The sequence below is a fragment of the Tursiops truncatus genome, chromosome 16 (assembly GCF_011762595.2).
Source record: "Tursiops truncatus isolate mTurTru1 chromosome 16, mTurTru1.mat.Y, whole genome shotgun sequence".
NCBI lineage: Eukaryota > Metazoa > Chordata > Mammalia > Artiodactyla > Delphinidae > Tursiops > Tursiops truncatus.
Genome location: NC_047049.1, coordinates 81,563,096 through 81,582,556, shown reverse-complemented (window position 1 = coordinate 81,582,556; position 19,461 = coordinate 81,563,096). Strand labels below are relative to the sequence as shown.

The window sequence follows — 19,461 nt, the reverse complement described above, 5'->3', positions numbered from 1 at the left end:
TGGATCTTCGTTGCTGTGCACGGGCTTTCTCTAGTTGCGGCGAGCGGGGGCTACTCTTCTGTTGGCGGTGCACGGGCTCAGCAGTTGTGGCTCGCGGGCTTCAGTAGTTGTGGCTCACGGGCTTCAGTAGCTGTGGCACGCGGCCTCAGTAGCTGTGGCACACGGGCTTCAATAGTTGTGGCTCATGGGCTCTAGAGCACAGGCTCAGTAGTTGTGGCATTCGGGCTCAGTAGTTGTGGCTCACGGGCTCTAGAGCACAGGCTCAGTAGTTGTGGCACACGGGCTTAGTTGCTCCATGGCATGTGGGATCTTCCCAGACCGGGACTCGAACCTGTGTCCCCTGCATTGGCAGGCGGATTCTTAACCACTGCGCCACCAGGGAAGTCCCTTTTTCCTTTTATTTTGAAACAGAGACAGGATCACATTGGGAATAGAGTGGAGAAAACCATTTTAATAACTAAACCTATATTTACACTTAATTTTCATAACTGTTCAAGAAACCAACCTATCGGATTTACTGTTTCTGAAAATAACGTCATTTTGTTAAAAGTCGTTGCTGCTTTACCTACTTAGAAATAGGATGGATTTTGTCGGCCGAACCCTTTACTTATGGTAGATAAATAGACGTTCCTCAGTCGTTTATTTTCATTTGGTCTCACTCATGGCCTGATTTAATTCCTCTTGTGCTTCAGGTAATAGACTGTTTCTGTTGTATGCATCTGTAAGAATAATGCATGCCTTGGGCTCTTGGACTGAAAACTAATCAAATTCAAATATCTAATAACTACCAGCTAGGTAAGTTAGTGAGTAGGGGGAATTAGCGTTTGCAGTATCTGGCCCAAATGCCATCTAATAAGGAAGAGAGGGTCTCAGTGCGCTAGTCGAGGCTCTCTGGGTCTTTCCGGAGGCTGCATGTGGATGTAGCAGCCAAGGCTGTAAAGTCGAGTAGGCAGGCAGCGGAGTCGTCTCAGTCTGGTCGGTAGAGAATCCTAGTTCTTGGGTTACATTTCCTGACAGAATTCAGTTTTCAGTGAGAACCAGCGAGCCTTCCCTGGTCTGCATTTGTCTGCAGCGTCTTCTGTGTGTGGGTGAGTCATTACGTATTCATAGTATCAGCATCCCTCTGAGGGCGGGAGAAGCAAAGCAGAGATGGGTCTGCATCCTGGGAAATAATAGCAGGCTTACGGATCAGATCACAGGCTTTGAATTCTCTGCAACTTTTGACCCAGCATCAGACCACATCATTACTCCTCTAATCCCAGCAGTTTATGGTTGTCACTAAAAAGAGGACCTGTCTGTCCCTGAGTCTCTGAACACGGAGAAAACCAACAGCTCAGTTGTGGCGCGTCCCGGATACCAGCAGGTACCGGGCGAGAGAGCCTCTCCCTCTGTTTGTATTCGGTGCATTTCCATTTGTAAACGGAGCCTCCACTGGTGTGAATTAGTCTTATAACGTATGCAAATGTATGGGAGGGGGATGGTTATGATGAAAAGCGTCCACTGCAAAGTGAGCAAAGCCAGTTAATCCAATCTGAGTAAATAGGACGAGGGTCTTCTTCAGCTGCATTTGTTATTGAGCAGTTACCCTAAGACCACGCCACGCTTTTGTGGGTGCAAAAGAAATGTGCCCGAGCCCCTACCTTGAAAGGACACCTGCAGTGCTTCTAGATACCGACCCTTAGCGGATTACAAGTAGCACGAGTGATCAAGTGCTCCTGCGAGGGGCTGCTCCCTGGGACTCCGAGGGGACCTCCAGGCACTTAGCCCCCGTCCCTGCCTTCGAGAAGATTGGCCACTTGCTCAGCCCCCCAGGGTCACCGGCAGAGCCGTGGCCAGAACTCGGGGCTCGTCCCAGCGTGCCGTGGGTCCTACTTGTCCCTGAAATGCTGGCCTCTCCTGCCACCCTGGACCCTGTCCTCACTGGGGTCACCCCCGCCACCCCCCCACTCCGGGCCATTCCAGAGCTCCAGTCACCGGTCCCCATCTCTTTTCCGCCTCTTGGTATCTCGCGGTAACCCCAGCATTTCTAGAACAGACCGGTCTTCACTTCCTGGCGCCACCCATCCCCCACCCAAACGACTTCCCCCGTTTCTTGTGGGTGACTGTCACCCCCTGCCAGCTGTGCCGCCCCGCCCTGGCTGCCTCGCCCTTCGGGCCTCCTGGCCCCTCTCCTGTCCCCTCCATCACCCCCTCACCACCACCAGAGTGACGTTTCCAGAACACGAGTCTCAAGTCTCTGAGTGTCTCGCCTCCTCCCTGTCGTTCTGTTTCCTTGTTTCTCTTGTGGGGTCCGGTCCGGACTCTCTGCTGAGGGGCGGTGACACGGGCACGGGCCATGCTGTCCCACGGGGGTGTCCCCTGGGCCCTCGGCCCTTCCCTGACGTCCGGCAGAGGCGCGGGGCGGTGACCCGCAGAGCAGGCATGACAGGCGGGTGGCAGGCGGTCCTGCGGGCACCGTCTCAGCCGGTGGATCAGGTGGGCCGGCCCGAACTAGAGGAATTTAGAGTGACCTGACGTGTTCTGACTGGGAAATGCACTGTTTTCCTCTACTTTGGGCTGCCTTGGTGCTGGAGGGGAACTGTATTCTCCGAGGGCGGGGCACTGGGATGATAGAGACCCTGGAGGCCCCGGCACTAAATTTCCTGCAGCTCATCTCTAACCTCACCGTGTGTTCTGTGTGACTCGGTGTTTGGTGCACCAGCTTCCTCAGCTGCAGAATGGGGCAGTGCTAGCGCCTTAAGGAGGATGAACTTGTGGGCAGGGTCTAGAATGGGGCTGGGCACCGAGGAAGTGCCCTGTATTAGCGGCAGAGGTGTTCCCCCTCCTCCCCCTCCCCTCCTCCCCCTCCCCTCATTCTCCTCCCCCTCCCCTTCCTCCCCTCCGCCCCCTCCCCTCCCCCTCCTCCCCTCCTCCTCCCTCCCCTTCCTCCCCTTCCTCCCCTCATCTCCCCTCCTCCTCCTCTCCCTCCTCCCGTCATTCTCCTCCTCCCCTCCCCTTCCTCCCCTCCGCCCCCTTCCCCTCCCCTCCCCCTCCTCTCCCCTCCCCTCCCCCTCCTCTCCCCTCCCCTCCCCCTCCCCTCCCCTCCCCTCCCCCTCCCCTCCCCTCCCCTCCCCCTCCCCTCCCCTCCCTCCCCTCTCCCTCCCCTCCCCTCCCCTCCCCTCCCCTCCCCCTCCCTCCCCTCCCATCGCCCTCCCTCCCCTCCCCCTCCCTCCCCTCCCCCCTCCCCTCCCCTCCTCTCCCCTTCCCCTCCCCCTCCCCTCCCCTCCTCTCCTCTCATCCTCCTCCTCCCCCTCCTACTCTGGGAATTGGCAGTGAACATGGTGATTTGCACTATTTGACTTGGAGTCCAGAACAAAACAGTCCTTTGTGGATGACTCCCTAGAAACGTATTCTTGGATTTTTCTGACATTGTGAGAATCTCGCTCTTGTAACTTGGTTCAAACTGAGCCCTGGGCTGCCATTCCCATCCTGATTTATAAAGGGCCAACTCGAGCTGCTCGCCCACTGTGTAACCTGGACAATTTGCGTAACCTCTCCGATCTTCTATGCCCCCATTGTACGATAGGAATGATAAAATGGCGGGCTTGTTGCCAGGATGAAAAAGTATCTTCGTACAGTGCCTGGTGCATAGCAGGCATTCATAAATAGCGCATAGCATCATGTCGCCCACTGGGACCTTGCGGTGCCCTCGTTATGTAGCAGGTCCTCATCCTCGGCCTTGGTTCTATGGTGGGCTCAATTCATTGTCCCGGGGAGTGGGGAGGGAGGGGAGACAGGTTAGGGTGTGTTACATATGGACCAGTCAATCTTGTTTGTGGGAAGAGGGAGACATTTATTTTCTAAGAAAACATTGATGATTGACTTACAGATGTTGATTTGGTGAATATTACAGTGCGGTGGCCACATCAGCAATGTTCACTTTTTTTTTTCATTCACTTTCGATTTTATTCGAGTACAAGGTTAAATGGTGTGATCCATTTGCCAGTGTGTGTAGTAGGCCAGATGCCTGAGGGAAAAAGTTGTTAGCCACAAAAGGTTACAAGCAAGCTGCAAAATAAAAATTAATAAGCCTAATTAGAAGTCTACCCAGTGTGACTCTGCTAACTTCATTACTTGCTGGATTTAGTGTTCGCATGTTTCTTTACGTCGTGAAGGCAGAGAGTAGGTCAGATTCTCTCACTCCATTGCAGGCGCCGAGATTGCCTGGAAATCTTTGCCAAGAGTAAATTGAAAGTTTATTTATAACCAAGTCATCTCAAAAGCCAAATTACAATTCGAAACATTTTTTTCGCAGCCAAAAGTATTTAAATTGGGATACAGATGCATTTCAATACATTTGTTACAGTGTGGGCTAGGATCTTCAAAAGTCAGAGCACCTGGGCCCCTTGAAAGCCTGAGAAGGCCTTGTGACAGGTCGCCGGGGTGGGCTAGGACCACCCAGGTGCTGGGCGTTGCTGACCTGCGCACTGTGTCTACAGGGAGTCATCCTCCCAGTGCCCCCCGCCCATCATCCCCGTGGTGGCCTTGAGGGGATAAAGCAGCTTCACTTCACCTCAGAAGCAACTGAAGGAAAAGCTGGCCTCCAGAGGAGGAGACTGAGGCCGTTTGTCTTTAATTACTCTACTTTTTGAGTAAAAATGCAGATTGTTGGGAGAGCAAGTTGCCTTTGGGAAAAAGATGTCTGATTTGGCCTAGCCCCTGAGAATTAACGCTTCCTGCAGATCTCGCTTCACGTCTTAAGAGCCAAAATGCCCCCAGCGGTCACGCAGCCCATGCTGGCTGGAGGAATGTTAGTGGAACAGACGTGAGCAGAACTGGTTGGGTCTCCCCTGAGGGAGGGGACCTAAGGCCGCCAACAGCCTAATAGCATCTGCTGGGGAAATGGCCAGTTGACAGGGCTTGGCCCACCGAAGTCTGTGTGGGAAAATTACTAGCCGTGGGGTATGTCTTATCTGGGTTATATACAGAAACCTTTCTTGTTGTATTCGCAGAAATCAGGTCCCAAGTGGTTGAAAAACATACTTAGCTCTGTGGTCATGGGGTTGTCTGATTCATGTTGATGGATTAAATTGCTCGTGCGGATGAGTTGAATAAATTCTACCAGAGTCTCTCTTCTTCTGGTTTTACAAGAAGCCCTTAGTTTGCAGCTCTTTTCCACTGGCAGCCCTTCTAGAAGAGCGGAGGAAAAGCTCCGCCATCCTTTGCCCTTCCTCTGCTGTTGCTCCGTGGGATGAAAGGAATCATTTAACAACCTCTGAGCAGGGCTCAATGGCCCTTAGGGAGACTCTCTGATCGTAAGGTGCCCTTAAGCCACAGAAGCCGTCTGGAGAGCTACCCTTATTTTAATGGCTTTGATTTAACCACTATTGAATTCTCTTATTTAATCCAGTTTCCCTATCTCCCTTCCCCACCCTCCCAGATCCTCAAAGCCCAGGGAGTTTCCAGAGTATTTCTTTCCATAGATAAGTGATACACTTAGACAATGGAGAGAGAAACACAGGTCCTTCCTTGGAAAGTTCACGCCAAGAACTTGGACAGAGTCACTTCTGTCCTTGGGTCTCCACCACTGAGCAGGTCTGGGGTGCAGTCCTCCGGATGGGGGGACTCATTGTTTATTGACCTGATGAATGAAGGTGGGCTCCAGGAACCTGTCGACTCACTTGGTGTCTTTGCTCCCCCAGGAGGACTGGAATGACATTGACCCAATTAAAAAGAAAGACCTTCATCACAGCAACGGGGATGAGAAAGCACAGAGCATGGAGACCCTCCCTCCAGGTACTGCAGCAGCTCCCAGGGCCAGGCCAGCCTTGGGCTGCTGGTGGGTGGTGGGGACCTGTCTTGCCCACTAACTGTGAATGAGCTGAATGTGGCATCTGGAGTGTATCGCCTGTGGGGTAGGGAATACACTTCCTAGGGCAGCTGGAGACACTGCCCTAGAGCAATGTTTTGCTGTCTTCCTTCAGGCCTTTAGTGGGTGGTGAAATGAGTTTACTGGGAGGTGACAAGAATTTCTTGGAAGAAAAAATATCGGTAGAATAAACTAAAAAATACAGGATGGGATGTATTGGTTCACAGATTTTTGTTTTTTTAACAGACTTTATTTTTTTAGAGCAGTTTTAGGTTTGCAGCAAAATTGAGCAGAAAGTACATAGGTTTCCACAGACCCCCCCCACCCCCCCCCACCCCCCCCACCCCCCCCCCACCCCCCACCCCCCCCCCCCCCGCACAGACTCCACCACTATCAACATCCCCCACGAGATGGGACATTTGTTATAATCAGTGAACCAACACTGATGCATCGTCATCACCCCAGCGTCCATAGTTTACGTTAGGACTCACTCATGGTGTTGTATATTCAGTGACATGAATTCACCACTGCGGTATCCTACAGAGTAGTTTCGCTGACCTAAAAATCCTTTGTGCTCTGCCTATTACCCCTTCTTCCCCCAATCCCTGGCAACCACCGATCCTTTTACTGTCTCCCTGGTTTTTGCCTTTTCCAAAATGTCACATAGTTGGAATCAGATCAGACGTAGCCTTTTCAGACTGGCTTCTTCCACTTAGTAACATGCATTGAGCGTTAATCTATGTCTTTTCACGGCTTGGTAGCACTTTTGTTTTTATCGCTGAATTGTATTCTGTTGTCTGGATATATCACAATTTATTTATCCATTCACCTCCAGAGGACATCTTGGTTGCTTCCAAGTTTTGGCAGTTATGAATAAAGCTGCTGTAAACATCTGTGTGCAGTTTTCTTGTGTGGACATAAGATTTCAATTCATTTGGGTGAATTCAAGGAGTGCCACTGCTGGATCATATGGTAGGAATACATTTATGTTTATAAGAAATCGCCAAACTATCTTCCAAAGTGGCTGCACCATTGTGCGCTCCCACCAGCAATGAATTAGAGTTCGTTTTGCCACACACCCTCACCAGCAATTGGTGTTGTCACGGTTTTTTTTTTTTTATTGTGGCCCTTCTGATAGTTTGGAAGTGGTAGCTTATTGATGTTTTAATTTGCAATTCCCTAATCTGTAAAACTTTGTGGAAGTGTCCCGTTCAGGTCTTCTGCCCACATTTTAATCAGGTCGCTCCTTTTCTTATTGTTGACTTTTAAGAGTTCTTTGAGTATTTTGGATAATAGTCCTTTATCAGATGTGTGATTGCAAATATTTTCCCTCATTCTGTGGCCTGTCTTCTTATTCTCTTGACAGTGTCCTTCCCAGAGCAGAAAGTTTTAATTTAATGAAGTTTAGCTTTATGAGTTCTTTCGTAGATTATACCTTCGATGTATCTAAAAAGTCATCGCTATACCCAAGGTTACCTAGATTTTTTTCCTATGTTGTCTTCTAGGAGTTTTATCATTTTGTGTTTCATATTTATGTCTGTGATCCATTTAGTTATAAGGTCTGTGTCTAGATTTTTTTTTTTCTTGCACGTGGGTATCCAGTTGTTCCAGTATTATTGTTGAAAAGGCCATGGTTGTTTCATTGTGTTGCCGTTGCTCCTTTGTCAAAAGTCAGTTGACTATATTTATGTGGGTCTATTTCTGGGCTCTGTTTTCTCTTCCATAGACTTATTTGTCTGTTCTTTCCCCAGTACTATGTTGTCTTGATTACTTTAGATTTATATTTGGTCTTGAAGTTGTTGAGCAATGTCAGTCCTCCAACCTTGCTCTCTCCCTTCAGTATTGTGTTGGCTTTTCTGGGTTTTTTTTGTTTGGCTGTTTGTTTTGCCTTTTCATGTAAACTTTGGAATTAGTTTGTTGATACCCATAGAATATAGCTTGCTGAGATTTTGATTTGGATTGTGTTGAATCTACGGATGAAGTTAGTAAGAACTGAGCTTGACAATATTGAGTCTTCCTATCCATGAACATGGAATATCTCTCCATTTATTTAGTTCTTTTTAAATTGTTTCATCAGAGTTTTATGGTTTTGGTCATATACATTTTGTGCCAATTTTGTTAGACTTGTACCAAAGTATTTTGATTTGGGGGATGCTAATGTAAATGGTATTGTGCTTTTAATTTTAAATTCCACTTGTTCATTCTTCATATATAGGAAAGCAATTGACTTTTGTATAACTTGTACCCTCCAATTATAACAAGCATTGCTATAATTACTTATCGATTCCAGGAATATTTTTGTTTGTTGATTCTTTCAGATTTTCTACCTAGACAGTCATGTCAAGTTTTGTCTCTTCCTTCGCAATCTATATTATACCTTTCGTTCCCTTTTCTTGTGTTACTGCATTAACTAGGACTTCTAGTATGATGTTGAAAAGGAGAGATGAGGGAGGACATCCTTGCCTTGTTCCTGATCTTAGCAGGAAAGCTTTTAGTTTCTCACCATTAAATATGGTGTTAGCTGAAGGGGTATTTTTAGATGCTCTTTATCAAGTTGAGGATGTTTCCCCTCTATTCCTAGTTTGCTGAGAGTTTTTATTCATAAATGAGTGTTGAATTTTGTCAGATGCTTTTTCTGCATCTATTAATATGATCATGTGACTTTCCTTCTTTAACTTCTTAATGTGGTAGATTACATTAATTAATTTTCATATTGAACCAGACTTTTTCATACCTGGGATAAATCCTACTTGGTCATGGTGTACAGTCCTTTTTCATTGTTGGATTCAATTTGCCAATATTTTCTTGAGGATTTTTACATCTATATTCTACAAGAGGTGTTGGTTTATAGTTTTCTTTTCTTGTCTGGTTTTGTTATTAGGGTAATGCTGGCCTAATAGGATAAGGTAGGAAGTGTTCCCTCTGCTTCTATCTTCTGGAAGAGATTGTAGAGAATTAGTATAATTTCTTCCTTAAGTGTTTGGTAGGATTCACCAAGGAACTCAGCTGGGCCCGGTGCTGTTTGTTTGTGGAGGTTAATAATTGTTGATTCAATTTTTAAAATAAATATAGCCCTGTTGAAATTGTCTATTTTTTCCTGTCCTAGTTATGGAGATGTGTTTCAAGAAATTGGTCCATTCATCTAGGTTATCAAATTTGCAGGCGTAGAGGTGTTCATAGTATTCCTTTGTTCTCCTTTTAATGTCCATGGGATCCGTATTGATGTCCCCTCTTTCATTTCTGATATTCTAACTTGTGTCTTCTATCTTTTTCTCATAGTTAGCCTGGCTAGAGGCTTATTGATTTTATTAATCTTTTCAAAGAACCAGTTTTCAGGGTTTTTTCCTATTTCTTAGATTTGTAATTTTTATTATTTATTTTCTTTTGTTTACTTAGGGTTTATTCTGCTCTTCTTTTTCTAGTTTTCTGAGGCAGAAGCTTAGATGATTGATTTCAAGTCTTTCTTCTTTTCCATATTGTATTCAGTGCTGTCAGTTTCCTGCCAAGCACTGATTTCACTACATTACACAAATTTTGATAAGTTGTATTTTCATTCTTATTTGGTTCAAAATATTTTTAATTTCTTTAAGATTTGTTCTCAACCTGTGCATTCTTTATGTTGTTGAATGTCTAAGTAATTTGAGGTTTTCCAATATTGATTTTTAGTTCCACTGTGGTCTTAAAGCAGATATTATATGATTTGTGTTCTTTTAAATGTGTTCAGGTGTGTTTTATGGCCCAGGATGTGGTCTGTCTTGGTGACTGTTCCATGTGAGCTTGGAAGAATGTATTCTGCTGTTGGATGAAGTAGTCTGTAGATGTCAGTTGTATCACCAGTTGGATGATGGTGGTGTTGAGTTCACCTGTGTCCTTACTGATTTTCTGCCTGGTGGATCTGTCCCTTCCTGAGAGAGAAGTCTCCAGCTATGATAGTGGCTTCATCTGTTCTGCCTTGCAGGTTTCTAAGTTTTTATCTCATGTGTTTTAATGCTCTTGTTAGGCACATACACATTAAAGATTGTTATGTCATCTTGGCAAACTGACCTGTTTGTCATTACGTATTGCCCTCCTTTGTTCCTGGTAACTTTCCTTGTTGTGAAGTTTGTTCTGTCTGAAGCTAATATAGCTCCTTCTGCCTTCTTTTGATTACTATTAGAATGGTATCTCTTTGCCATCCCTTTACTTTTCATCTATGTGTGTCTTTATATTTAAAGTGGATTTCTTGTAGACAGCATGTAGTTAGTTGGGTCTTGTTTTTTGATCCATTCTGACAACCTCTGTCTTTTAATTGGTGTATTTAGACCATTGACAATGTAAAGTGATTATTAATATAGTTGTATTAATGTCTACCATATTTGTTACTCTTTTCTATTCCTTGCCCTTGTTCTATGTTCTTTTTTCTTCCACTCTTTTTCTGCCTGTTATAGTTTTTTTTTTTTTTTTTTTTTTTTTCAGTACATGGGCCTCTCACTGCTGTGGCCTCTCCCGTTGCGGAGCACAGGCTCCGGACGCGTAGGCTCAGTGGCCATGGCTCACGGGCCCAGCCGCTCCACGGCATGTGGGATCTTCCCAGACCAGGGCACGAACCCGTGTCCCCTACATCGGCAGGCAGACTCCCAACCACTGCGCCACCAGGGAAGCCCTAAATTTTTTTTTTAATATAAATTTTATTTACTTATTTATGGCTGCATTGGGTCTTCGTTGCTGCACGTGGGCTTCCTCTAGTTGCGGCGAGTGGGAGCTACTCTTCATTGTGGTGCCTGGGCTTCTCATTGCGGTGGCTTCTCTTGTTGAGGAGCACAGGCTTGTGGGCTTCAGTAGTTGTGGCTCATGGGCTCTAGCGCGCACGCTCAGTCGTTGTGGCACCCAGGCTTAGTTGTTCTGCGGCACGTGGGATCTTCCCGGACCAGGGATCAAACCCGTGTCCCCTGCATTGGCAGGCGGATTCTTAACCACTGCACCACCAGGGAAGTCCCTGCCTTTGGTAGTTTTAATTGAACATTTTATATGATTCCATTTTCTCCCTTTTTTACCTTTTTTTTTTTTTTTACAGCTAATCCAAGTCTAACTTCAGACAACACTGTCCTGCTTCATAGTTAGCACAAGTGTATTACAGCAAAATATTATGAATCTCTCCCTCCCATTCTTTGTATCATTGCTGTCATTCATTTCATACGCCATTCATATATATATAAACATGTATAAACATACAGAATCAAATACACAGTTGCTCTTATTATTTTGAGCAAACTGTTATCTGTTAGATCAATTAAGAATAAGAAAAATGGGACTTCCTTGGTGGCACAGTGGTTAAGAATCCGCCTGCCAATGCAGGGAACACGAGTTCGAGCCCTGGTCCGGGAAGATCCCACATGCTGTGGAGCAACTAAGGCTGTGTGCCACAACTACTGAAGCCTGCGCGCCTAGAGCTTGTGCTCTGCAACAAGAGAAGCCACCACAATGAGAAGCCCGTGCACCGCAGTGAAGAGTAGCCCCCGCTCACCACAGCTAGAGAAAGCCTGCACGCAGCAACAAAGACCCAACGCAGGCAAAGATAAATAAATAAAATAAATTTATTTAAAAAAATAAGAAAAATTACAAATGTAATTTTACTTTCACTTATTCCTTCTCTGATTCTCTTCCTTTCTTTATGGAGAGCTGCATTTCTGACCTATATCAGTTTCCTCTCTGAAGAGCCTCTTTTAACGTTTCTTGCAAGGCAGATCTACTGGCAACAGATTCCCTCAATTTTTAGAAAGTCCTTATTTCTCCTTCACTCTTAGAGATTAATTTCACAGGGTCCAGAATTCTAGGTTGATGAATTTTTCTCTCAACCCTTGAGTTATTTCATTGCATTCTCTTCTTGCTTGCATTGTTTATGAGGAGTTGGATGTAATTCATACCTTTGTTTCTCTAAAGTGGTATTTTTCCCCTCTGTCTTCTTTCAAGATTTTTTTTTCTTTATCATTAATTTTCTACAGTTTGAATATGCTGTGCCTGGGTGTAGTTTTTTTCGTATTTATCCTGCATGGTGTTCTCTGAGCTTCCTGGATCTGTAGTTTCGTGTCTGACATTAACTTGAGGAAATTCTCAGTTATTATCACTGCAAATATTTCTATTCCTTTCTCTCTTCTCCTGGTATTCCCATTACACGTGTTTCACCTTTTGTAGTTGTCCCACAGTTCTTAAGTATTCTGTTTTGTTTTGGGCTTTTTTTTTTTTTTTCAATCTTTAATCTTTGCTTTTTATTTGGGAAGTTTCTATTGTCATAGCCTCAAGCCATGAGGTTCTCACATCAGCCATGGCCAGTCTCCCAATGAGCCCCTCAAACTCATTCTTCATTTCTGTTAGTGTTTTTAACCTCTAGCATTTTTTTATAATCCTTCCTTAGAATTTTCATCTCTTTGCTTACAGTATTCGTTTGTCCTTCCATATGGTCTACTTTTTTCATTAGAGCTCTTAACGTAGTAATCATAGTTGCTTTAAATTCCTGGTCTGATAATTCCAACATCCTGCCATATCTGAGTCTGGTTTTGGTGCTGGCTTGTCTCTTCACACTATGCTTTTTGCCTTTTAGTGTGCCTTGGAATTTTTTTCTTAGGAACCCAGATACGATGTCCTAGGTAAAAAGAACCCCAGTAACCAGGCCTTTGGTGATGTGCTGATAAGGTGTCGGGGAGGGGAGGCGTGCTGTCCTTACGTGGCAGGTGTCCGTCTCCTAGTGAGCCTGCGCCCCAGGTGTCAGCTTCACAACCGCTTCTCAGCTGTCCTGCCGCTCAGGTGGGACAGGATGGTTAGGGTCCCCCGGAGCTGGGCATTCCCCTTCCTCCGGGTTGATTAGCTCTCTCGAGGGCTGGCTTTGTTAACAATGGAGTGCTTCCGCTATTTCAGAACGGCTCCTTCCCCCCGCCACTGGATGCCTGAAGGGGTGAAAGTCATGGAACTGTGGGGTCCCTGGGCCTCCCCCGCCGGAGTTCTTACCCGTCAGGCTCGCCCACAGTTAGCCTCCGGTGGTTCATTCTGCTGCTCGGGTCCCTCCCCGGCTCTACCTCCTGCAGAACTTGCTGCCCTGGAAATTTTGACCCTCTGTATTCACCTGCTGGTCTCCCCAGTTCTGGGAGCAGCGGTTTGCCCTGTGAGCTCACTTCTCCGAGGGATCTACGAGGACTTGACTTTTCAGCCTGTTCAGCTTTTTATTCGTTGGAATGGAGTGATGACGTCCAGACCCTTTACATGCAGGACTGGAACCAGGAAGTTAGTTCATGAAATTTTGCTTTGATGGTGACAGAGAATTTGATTGTTAGCGTTTCTTTTTGGGGAGGGACGGCGTCAGCCCAGGGGGTCCAGACCCTCCTGTGTTACACCCTCCACATGTCCCAGCTGCACTAGACTTGGGGGCATGTGTGTACGTTAGATGTCTCCATGAGGTCTGCTGCCTCCTTCCCCCCTGACTGCGAAGCCCCGAGCCACAGTCCCTTCCTGTGTGATAGGCATTACCCGTGCAGTGGAGAGCGTATCTGCATGGAAGAGTTAGCTCTTAAGCGTTTCTTTATTATAATAATAGGATGTACTTCTGCTGTGTGGATTAATGAGAGATTTCCTGTGGGTTGTCTCCTATCAGCAAAGCCAAGTGTTCTCTTGAATTTTAAGGCATATGTGGCGAGTGGGGGAGAAGTCATGTTCAGGGCATGTCCTAGACGTGACCACTTAGAGTCAGACCCCATAGTTAAAATCAATGTGGCATTGACCCGGGCTTTCATGTCCTTAACTGTTATACAGTTGATTTCCCTATCTTCAAAGGCATAGGAATGTACTGGTTTTCCTCTTTTTTTTTTTTTTTGCGGTACGCGGGCCTCTCACTGTTGTGGCCTCTCCCGTTGCGGAGCACAGGCTCCAGACGTGCAGGCTCAGCGGCCATGGCTCACGGGCCCAGCCACTACGCGGCATGTGGGATCTTCCTGGACCAGGGCATGAACCCGTGTCCCCTGCATCGGCAGGTGGACTCTCAACCACTGCACCACCAGGGGAGCCCCTGGTTTTCCTCTTTTTTAAGTTATTACTAATAACCTTTGATGAATGCACCATGTCCTTTTATTTTGCCTTTGAAGGACTTTATCTTCTTTTTTTTGTTGAAACCTTTTTTCTTACTCAGCCATCACACACATGATTTTTTTTCCTTCAGAAACTATTTTGTTGTGGTTAAGAAATACATTTTCCCCAAGAATCCTGGGCACAGCCAGAATTCTGTGGTCTGCAAGGAACCATGGTCACAGCACTTTCCACTCTGTGAGTAGGCTGTTCAGGAACTCAGCGGCTTCCTGTGTTCTAGGTGTTGGGTATCTGGTATGTGTAGATGGATGGATGGGAGGAGGCAGCACTCAGTCCAGTGTGGGCAGGAAATCCACTGGCAGATGGAGAGCCTGATGTAAGAGCGCAGTAACGCCCCCAGGCAATGGCCTCCAACCTTTTTTAACCACTCACCCTATGAGCGAAAAGCATTTGCTCCACATTGCAGGTCCAGGGTGGAGGATGTGCCCTTAGATTCCATATTGTTTCTAACTCAGCATCATGTTTTCTAGCTTGAACCATTGAATTTTTTTTTCAATGCTGATTTTTAAAGTGTTGTTTCAAATAGAGTATTTATTTGTCAGTCTTTTATTTTTGAAAATCTATCTGATGGAGATGAGTTTTATCTTTTTTTTCCTGGGTGCAGAAAAATGCTCTTGGGTCTGAAAATCAGTTTCTCCTCATAATTCTCCCTCCTGTATCCTCTCCTCTTGTCTCCGCAGCATCTCTGATCTGACTGGTGAGACCAGTTGGCAGGGTAGTGGTGACGCAGAAGGACCGGTGAAGGAACAGGCCAGCCAGGGGTTGAAGGGCCGAGGTCTGGCTTTGAGGACGGCTGTGGGTGGAGGGAGCCAGGGAGCTCCCATCCTTAGAAGACGTGGCCTTTGAGAGCAGATTTTCTTCTGGCCTTTATGAAACCTCAGGGTCATTCTCGTCATGTTCATTGGGAACCTCGTGTGAGGGGGTGAGCCTGAGAGAGCAGGTAGGGAGAGCGTTGAGGAAGGAGAGTCGTGATTAGGTTTTGGGTCTCCGGGAGGTCCCTTCCGTCCTTGGCTGGGTCTTCACCCCGCCCCTCTCCCACCCGCTGCTGCTTCATCACCCATGACAGTTGATGTCTCAAAACAGAAATTGCTCACGTTCATGTAAAGGTGAATGGAATGGGAATGGCGAAGTGTGGAACAGGTCTTCAATCCCGGCTGTGAGTTGCCTCTGATGCTCACCACACTTAACTCTTCTGCTTCCCAGCAGAAGGTGAGGTGAGCCACCTGTGTGTGTATGCAGCCCGTATGATAAACTTGACTGGAACCAGTGATGTTTCAGATTAGTTAGAAGACCTTGAATACAATTGGCCAGAATTTCCACTGTACATTTTCTCAAACAGGTTTTCCAATACTAACGCTGCAGGGTTGTGGGGGGGGCGGTGCTCCCCTGACCTCTCGCCCTTCTTGTTACCAAGTGCAAGCTCCCTCTGCTCGCCAGTGAATCAGAGACAAGGTACTGAGGTAGAGAACAGAGAAGGGGGGAGGGGATGAGGAAGTAAAGTAAAAGGGCCATCGATCTTGCAGAACGTCTCCTGGAATGGCCAGCCTCCAGAGGGGATGTGTTAGTTTCTTTTTCCTTGCAGCCATCCACTGGTGGACAGGGTTCCCTGAGGCAGGCCATTGTGTATGATTATAATAACGAAAGCAACAAAAAGCAGAGGTTAAAGTCAAAGAAACAGATAATGCGGAGTCCCATTTAGCTCTTCCCTGTTGCATTCTGAGAGGTTTTGTGGGTTGCAGCATTGTGCTTTTTAAAAATTATGGTCAAATATATATAACAAAATTTACCGAAGTGCACAGTTCAGTGGCATTAAGTGCGTTCACCTTGTCTTGCAACCATCACCGTCATCCCTCTCCAGAACTTTCTCATCTTCCCAAACTGAGACTCTGTCGCCATTAAACACTGACTCCCCGTTCCCCTCCCCAGCCCCTGGCCCACCGTCTACTTCCCCGCTCTCCTCCGGGCACCTTGCATACAGGAGAGTCACACGGTATTTGCTCTCCTGTGACTGGCTTCTTTCCATTGGTGCAGCATCCTCAGGGTTCCTCCGTGTGGTAGGTAGCATGTGTCAGTGTCTCCTTCCTTCTCAAGGTTGAACACTCTTCCATTTCGCCCCTGCACCTGGACACTGTGAGCGCATCCTCCTGGGTAGCACGTGCGACGCCCGGGGTCGGCACGGCAGCTAACACCACACAGCTCCTGCGACCCGGGCCTGAGGCCCCAGGGTCTGCACAGTGTCCTTGCCAGGAACAGAAGTACCTCTGAGTATCCCGAGAGAAACATCGCAAAAGCAAGCAGTGGACTTCCCTGGTGGCACAGTGGTTAAGAATCCACCTGCCAATGCTGGGGACGTGGGTTCGAGCCCTGGTCCGGGAAGATCCCACATGCTGCGGAGCAACTAAGCCCATGCACCACAATTACGGAGCCTGCGCTCTAGAGCCCGCGAGCCACAACTACTGAAGCCTGTGTGCCTACAGCCCGCGAGCCACAACTGCTGAGCCTGCATGCCACAACTACCAAAGCCCACGCACCTAGAGCCCACGCTCCTCAACAAGAAGCTACCCCAATGAGAAGCGCATGCACCGCGATGAAGAGTAGTCCCCACTCGCCACAACTAGAGAAAGCCCACGCGCAGCCACGAAGACCCAACGCAGCCAAAAAAATAAATTAACAACAACAACAAAAAAAGCAAGCAGTATTCACACCTAATTCGATCACCTCTAAATAACCACTCTTCTTCTCCCACTGCGGTTCCTCCGGCCTCATCCTGAGCATGCATCTGGGTGCACTCACCCCCGTGTCCGAGGTGAGCTGTCTCTGCAGCCTCTCGGTGCACCGGCCCCAGCACCGGAGGCCCCGAGTCCTAGACACCATCTCTGAGTCAGCTCCTGGGCCTTTGGGCCCCTCTGTCCGCTCGTCCATGTTATCCCGCCTTCAAAGTTCAGTCTTCTCATGGATTCTTAGAAAAAAATATCCAAGTCGTCTGCTAGATGGGTAACATTGCCAAAGACCTTGGGCATAACTGGGAAGTCTACCCACACATGCCCCTCTCTCCCGCAGTATCACCTCGGGGTTCTCCCCAGGTCTCGTGGAGCGCCCCCTCCACCTTCCTCCTGAGGCAGTTTGGCAGCAGCCCCTACCAGCTGCTCACATCGAGATTCTTACAGCTAAGATACCACACTGTCTTCACCTGTTTCTTCTTAGGGTGATATGGCATTAACACCTTTTCATGTCCTTAAATATCTCCTACATTTTTTTTTTAGTTTTTGTTTATTTATTTATTTATGGCTGTGTTGGGTCTTCGCTTCTGTGTGAGGGCTTTCTCTAGTTGTGGCAAGCGGGAGCCACTCTTCATCGCGGTGCGCGGGCCTCTCACTATCGCGGCCTCTCCTGTTGCGGAGCACAGGCTCCAGACGCGCAGGCTCAGTAATTGTGGCTCACGGGCCCAGTTGCTCCGCGGCACGTGGGATTTTCCCAGACCAGGGCTCAAACCCATGTCCCCTGCATCGGCAGGCAGATTCTCAACCACTGCGCCACCAGGGAAGCCCTCTCCTACATTTTGAATGACAGCAATGTATCCATTACTATAAGCTTATGGAACTTTTCCTATAGTATAGGACATATGCAGGGTTTCCAGCCAGTATCTTTATATGTAAGTCTTATAAATCTTTGTGTGTCCCTAATTATTTCCTTGAAACAAATTCCTAAAAGTGAAATTGCAGGGTCAATGGCAACGCATGTGTTTAAGGATTTTTTTATATTAATTGCCAAGTTGTCTTCTGAAGGGCGGCAATCTCTTGCACCATAGCCAACATTAAAAACAAATCTTCCAGGACTTCCCTGGTGGCGCAGTGGTTAAGAATCCGCCCGCTAATGCAGGGGACACGGGTTCGAACCCTGGTCCGGGAAGATCCCACATGCCGCGGAGCAGCTAAGCCCGTGCGCCACAACTACTGAGCCTGCGCTCTAAAGCCCGCGAGCCACAACTCCTGAGCCCATGTGCTGCAACTACTGAAGCCCACATGCCTAGAGCCCGTGCTCCGCAACGAGAAGCCACCGCAATGGGAAGCTCACGCACCATAACAAGGAGTAGCCCCCGCTCGCCTCAACTAGAGAAAGCCCACGGGCAGCAATGAAGACCCAACACAGCCATTAATTAATTAATTAATTTTTAAAAATCCAAAAAACAAGTATTCTGTTGTCCTTCCCCCATTCCAACGAGTAAGAAAGCAAAACCGAGGACTTAGATCAGGTCGGTAGCCGGAAAACGGGTGGAGCTCTTAAAAGAGCATGATTTTGAGCTGGGTTAGTAGAAATATAGCGCCCAAAACAATTCCGGTAGCGTCCAGTGCCCTCCGTGCTGTGACCCACCCCTCCAATATTTCGTTCTGTTCTGGGCACAGGGTGTTCAGAGATGCTCGTAAGTTCGAGTCGGTCCAGATGATGGTGACTCAGATGGGCAGGAGGCTGGAAACAGCATCCAATGAGAGCACTTAAAATAAAATGGATGTTTTTACGGCGGGCCGAGAAGGGCGAAGTGGGATCGTGATGCCCAAATATTTGAAAAGGTGCTACAGAAGACGGGCTCGTCGTTTTCCTTTTATTTGAGACTCTGGAGAGTGGAAGTTGGAGGGAAGCAGCATTGCTGTAGAAGGGAACCAAGGCCGGCCACTCCAGCTGGCTTCATGTGAGGGGTTTAGTGGGGAGATTTTCACACGTGCATCCCTGGGGCCTTCTGCCTCCAGCGTTGAAGAGAGGCCCCACGCCCTCCATCCAGACTGCACTGGGCCGGGGCGGGGCGGCGGGGCGGGTGTGCTGGGGAAGGAGTGGGACCTGCATTGTGACGCTGCTCCTTGGTGCTTGGTTGCAGTCCCACCCACTTCAGAGTGAGTTGTCATCCGCAGTGGGAGGAACACGGCTTTGGGAAGAGAGAGACCTGCCTTTGACTTGTGGTTCCATCTTTTTTTTTTTTAATATTTATTTGGCTGCAGCGGGTCTTAGTTGTGGCACACGGGATCTTCGTTGCCATGTGAGGGATGTTTTTAGTTGAGGCTCTCAGCTGCGGCATGTGGGATCTAGTTCCCTGACCAGGGATTGAACCCAGGTCCCCTGCGTTGGGAGTGCGGAGTCTTAACCACTGGACCACAAGGGAAGTCCCATGGTTCCATCATTTTAGTTTAACTTCCAAGTCTCACTTGCCCAGTTAGTACAATGGAAACAGTAGTGGTCACATGTACTTTGCAGGGTGATGCTGTACTGCGTTCGGTCTGTATGCAGCGCCTGTCCTGTGGGCGCTGGTTAGCGACGCCCTCTTGCTGTCCTCCTGCCTTTCAAGTATCAGCCCCAATTCTGCGTAGTAGGTTCACTTTGATATTTTTATTAATATTTGGGATGAAAAACCATGTACAACCAACCAAATTTATTGTGTTTAGACACTATCACACACGGAGGCAGAGAGAGGAGTTTCTATTTAAAATTTGGAAAAGAAGCATGTATGGGAAGAT

At 47.5% G+C, this 19,461-nt stretch overlaps 1 protein-coding gene across 2 annotated transcripts in view; it reads left to right on the top strand.

Annotated features, from left to right (window-relative positions):
- The window catches only part of GALNT2 (polypeptide N-acetylgalactosaminyltransferase 2), a 180,155-nt gene that overhangs the window by 89,359 nt on the left and 71,335 nt on the right, over positions 1–19,461 (top strand). For both annotated transcript variants that reach the window (XM_033842235.2, XM_033842236.2), the window contains exon 2: positions 5,682–5,775. In XM_033842235.2, coding sequence (XP_033698126.1) covers positions 5,682–5,775 — 94 coding nt within the window. The remainder of the gene's footprint in view (positions 1–5,681; positions 5,776–19,461) is intronic.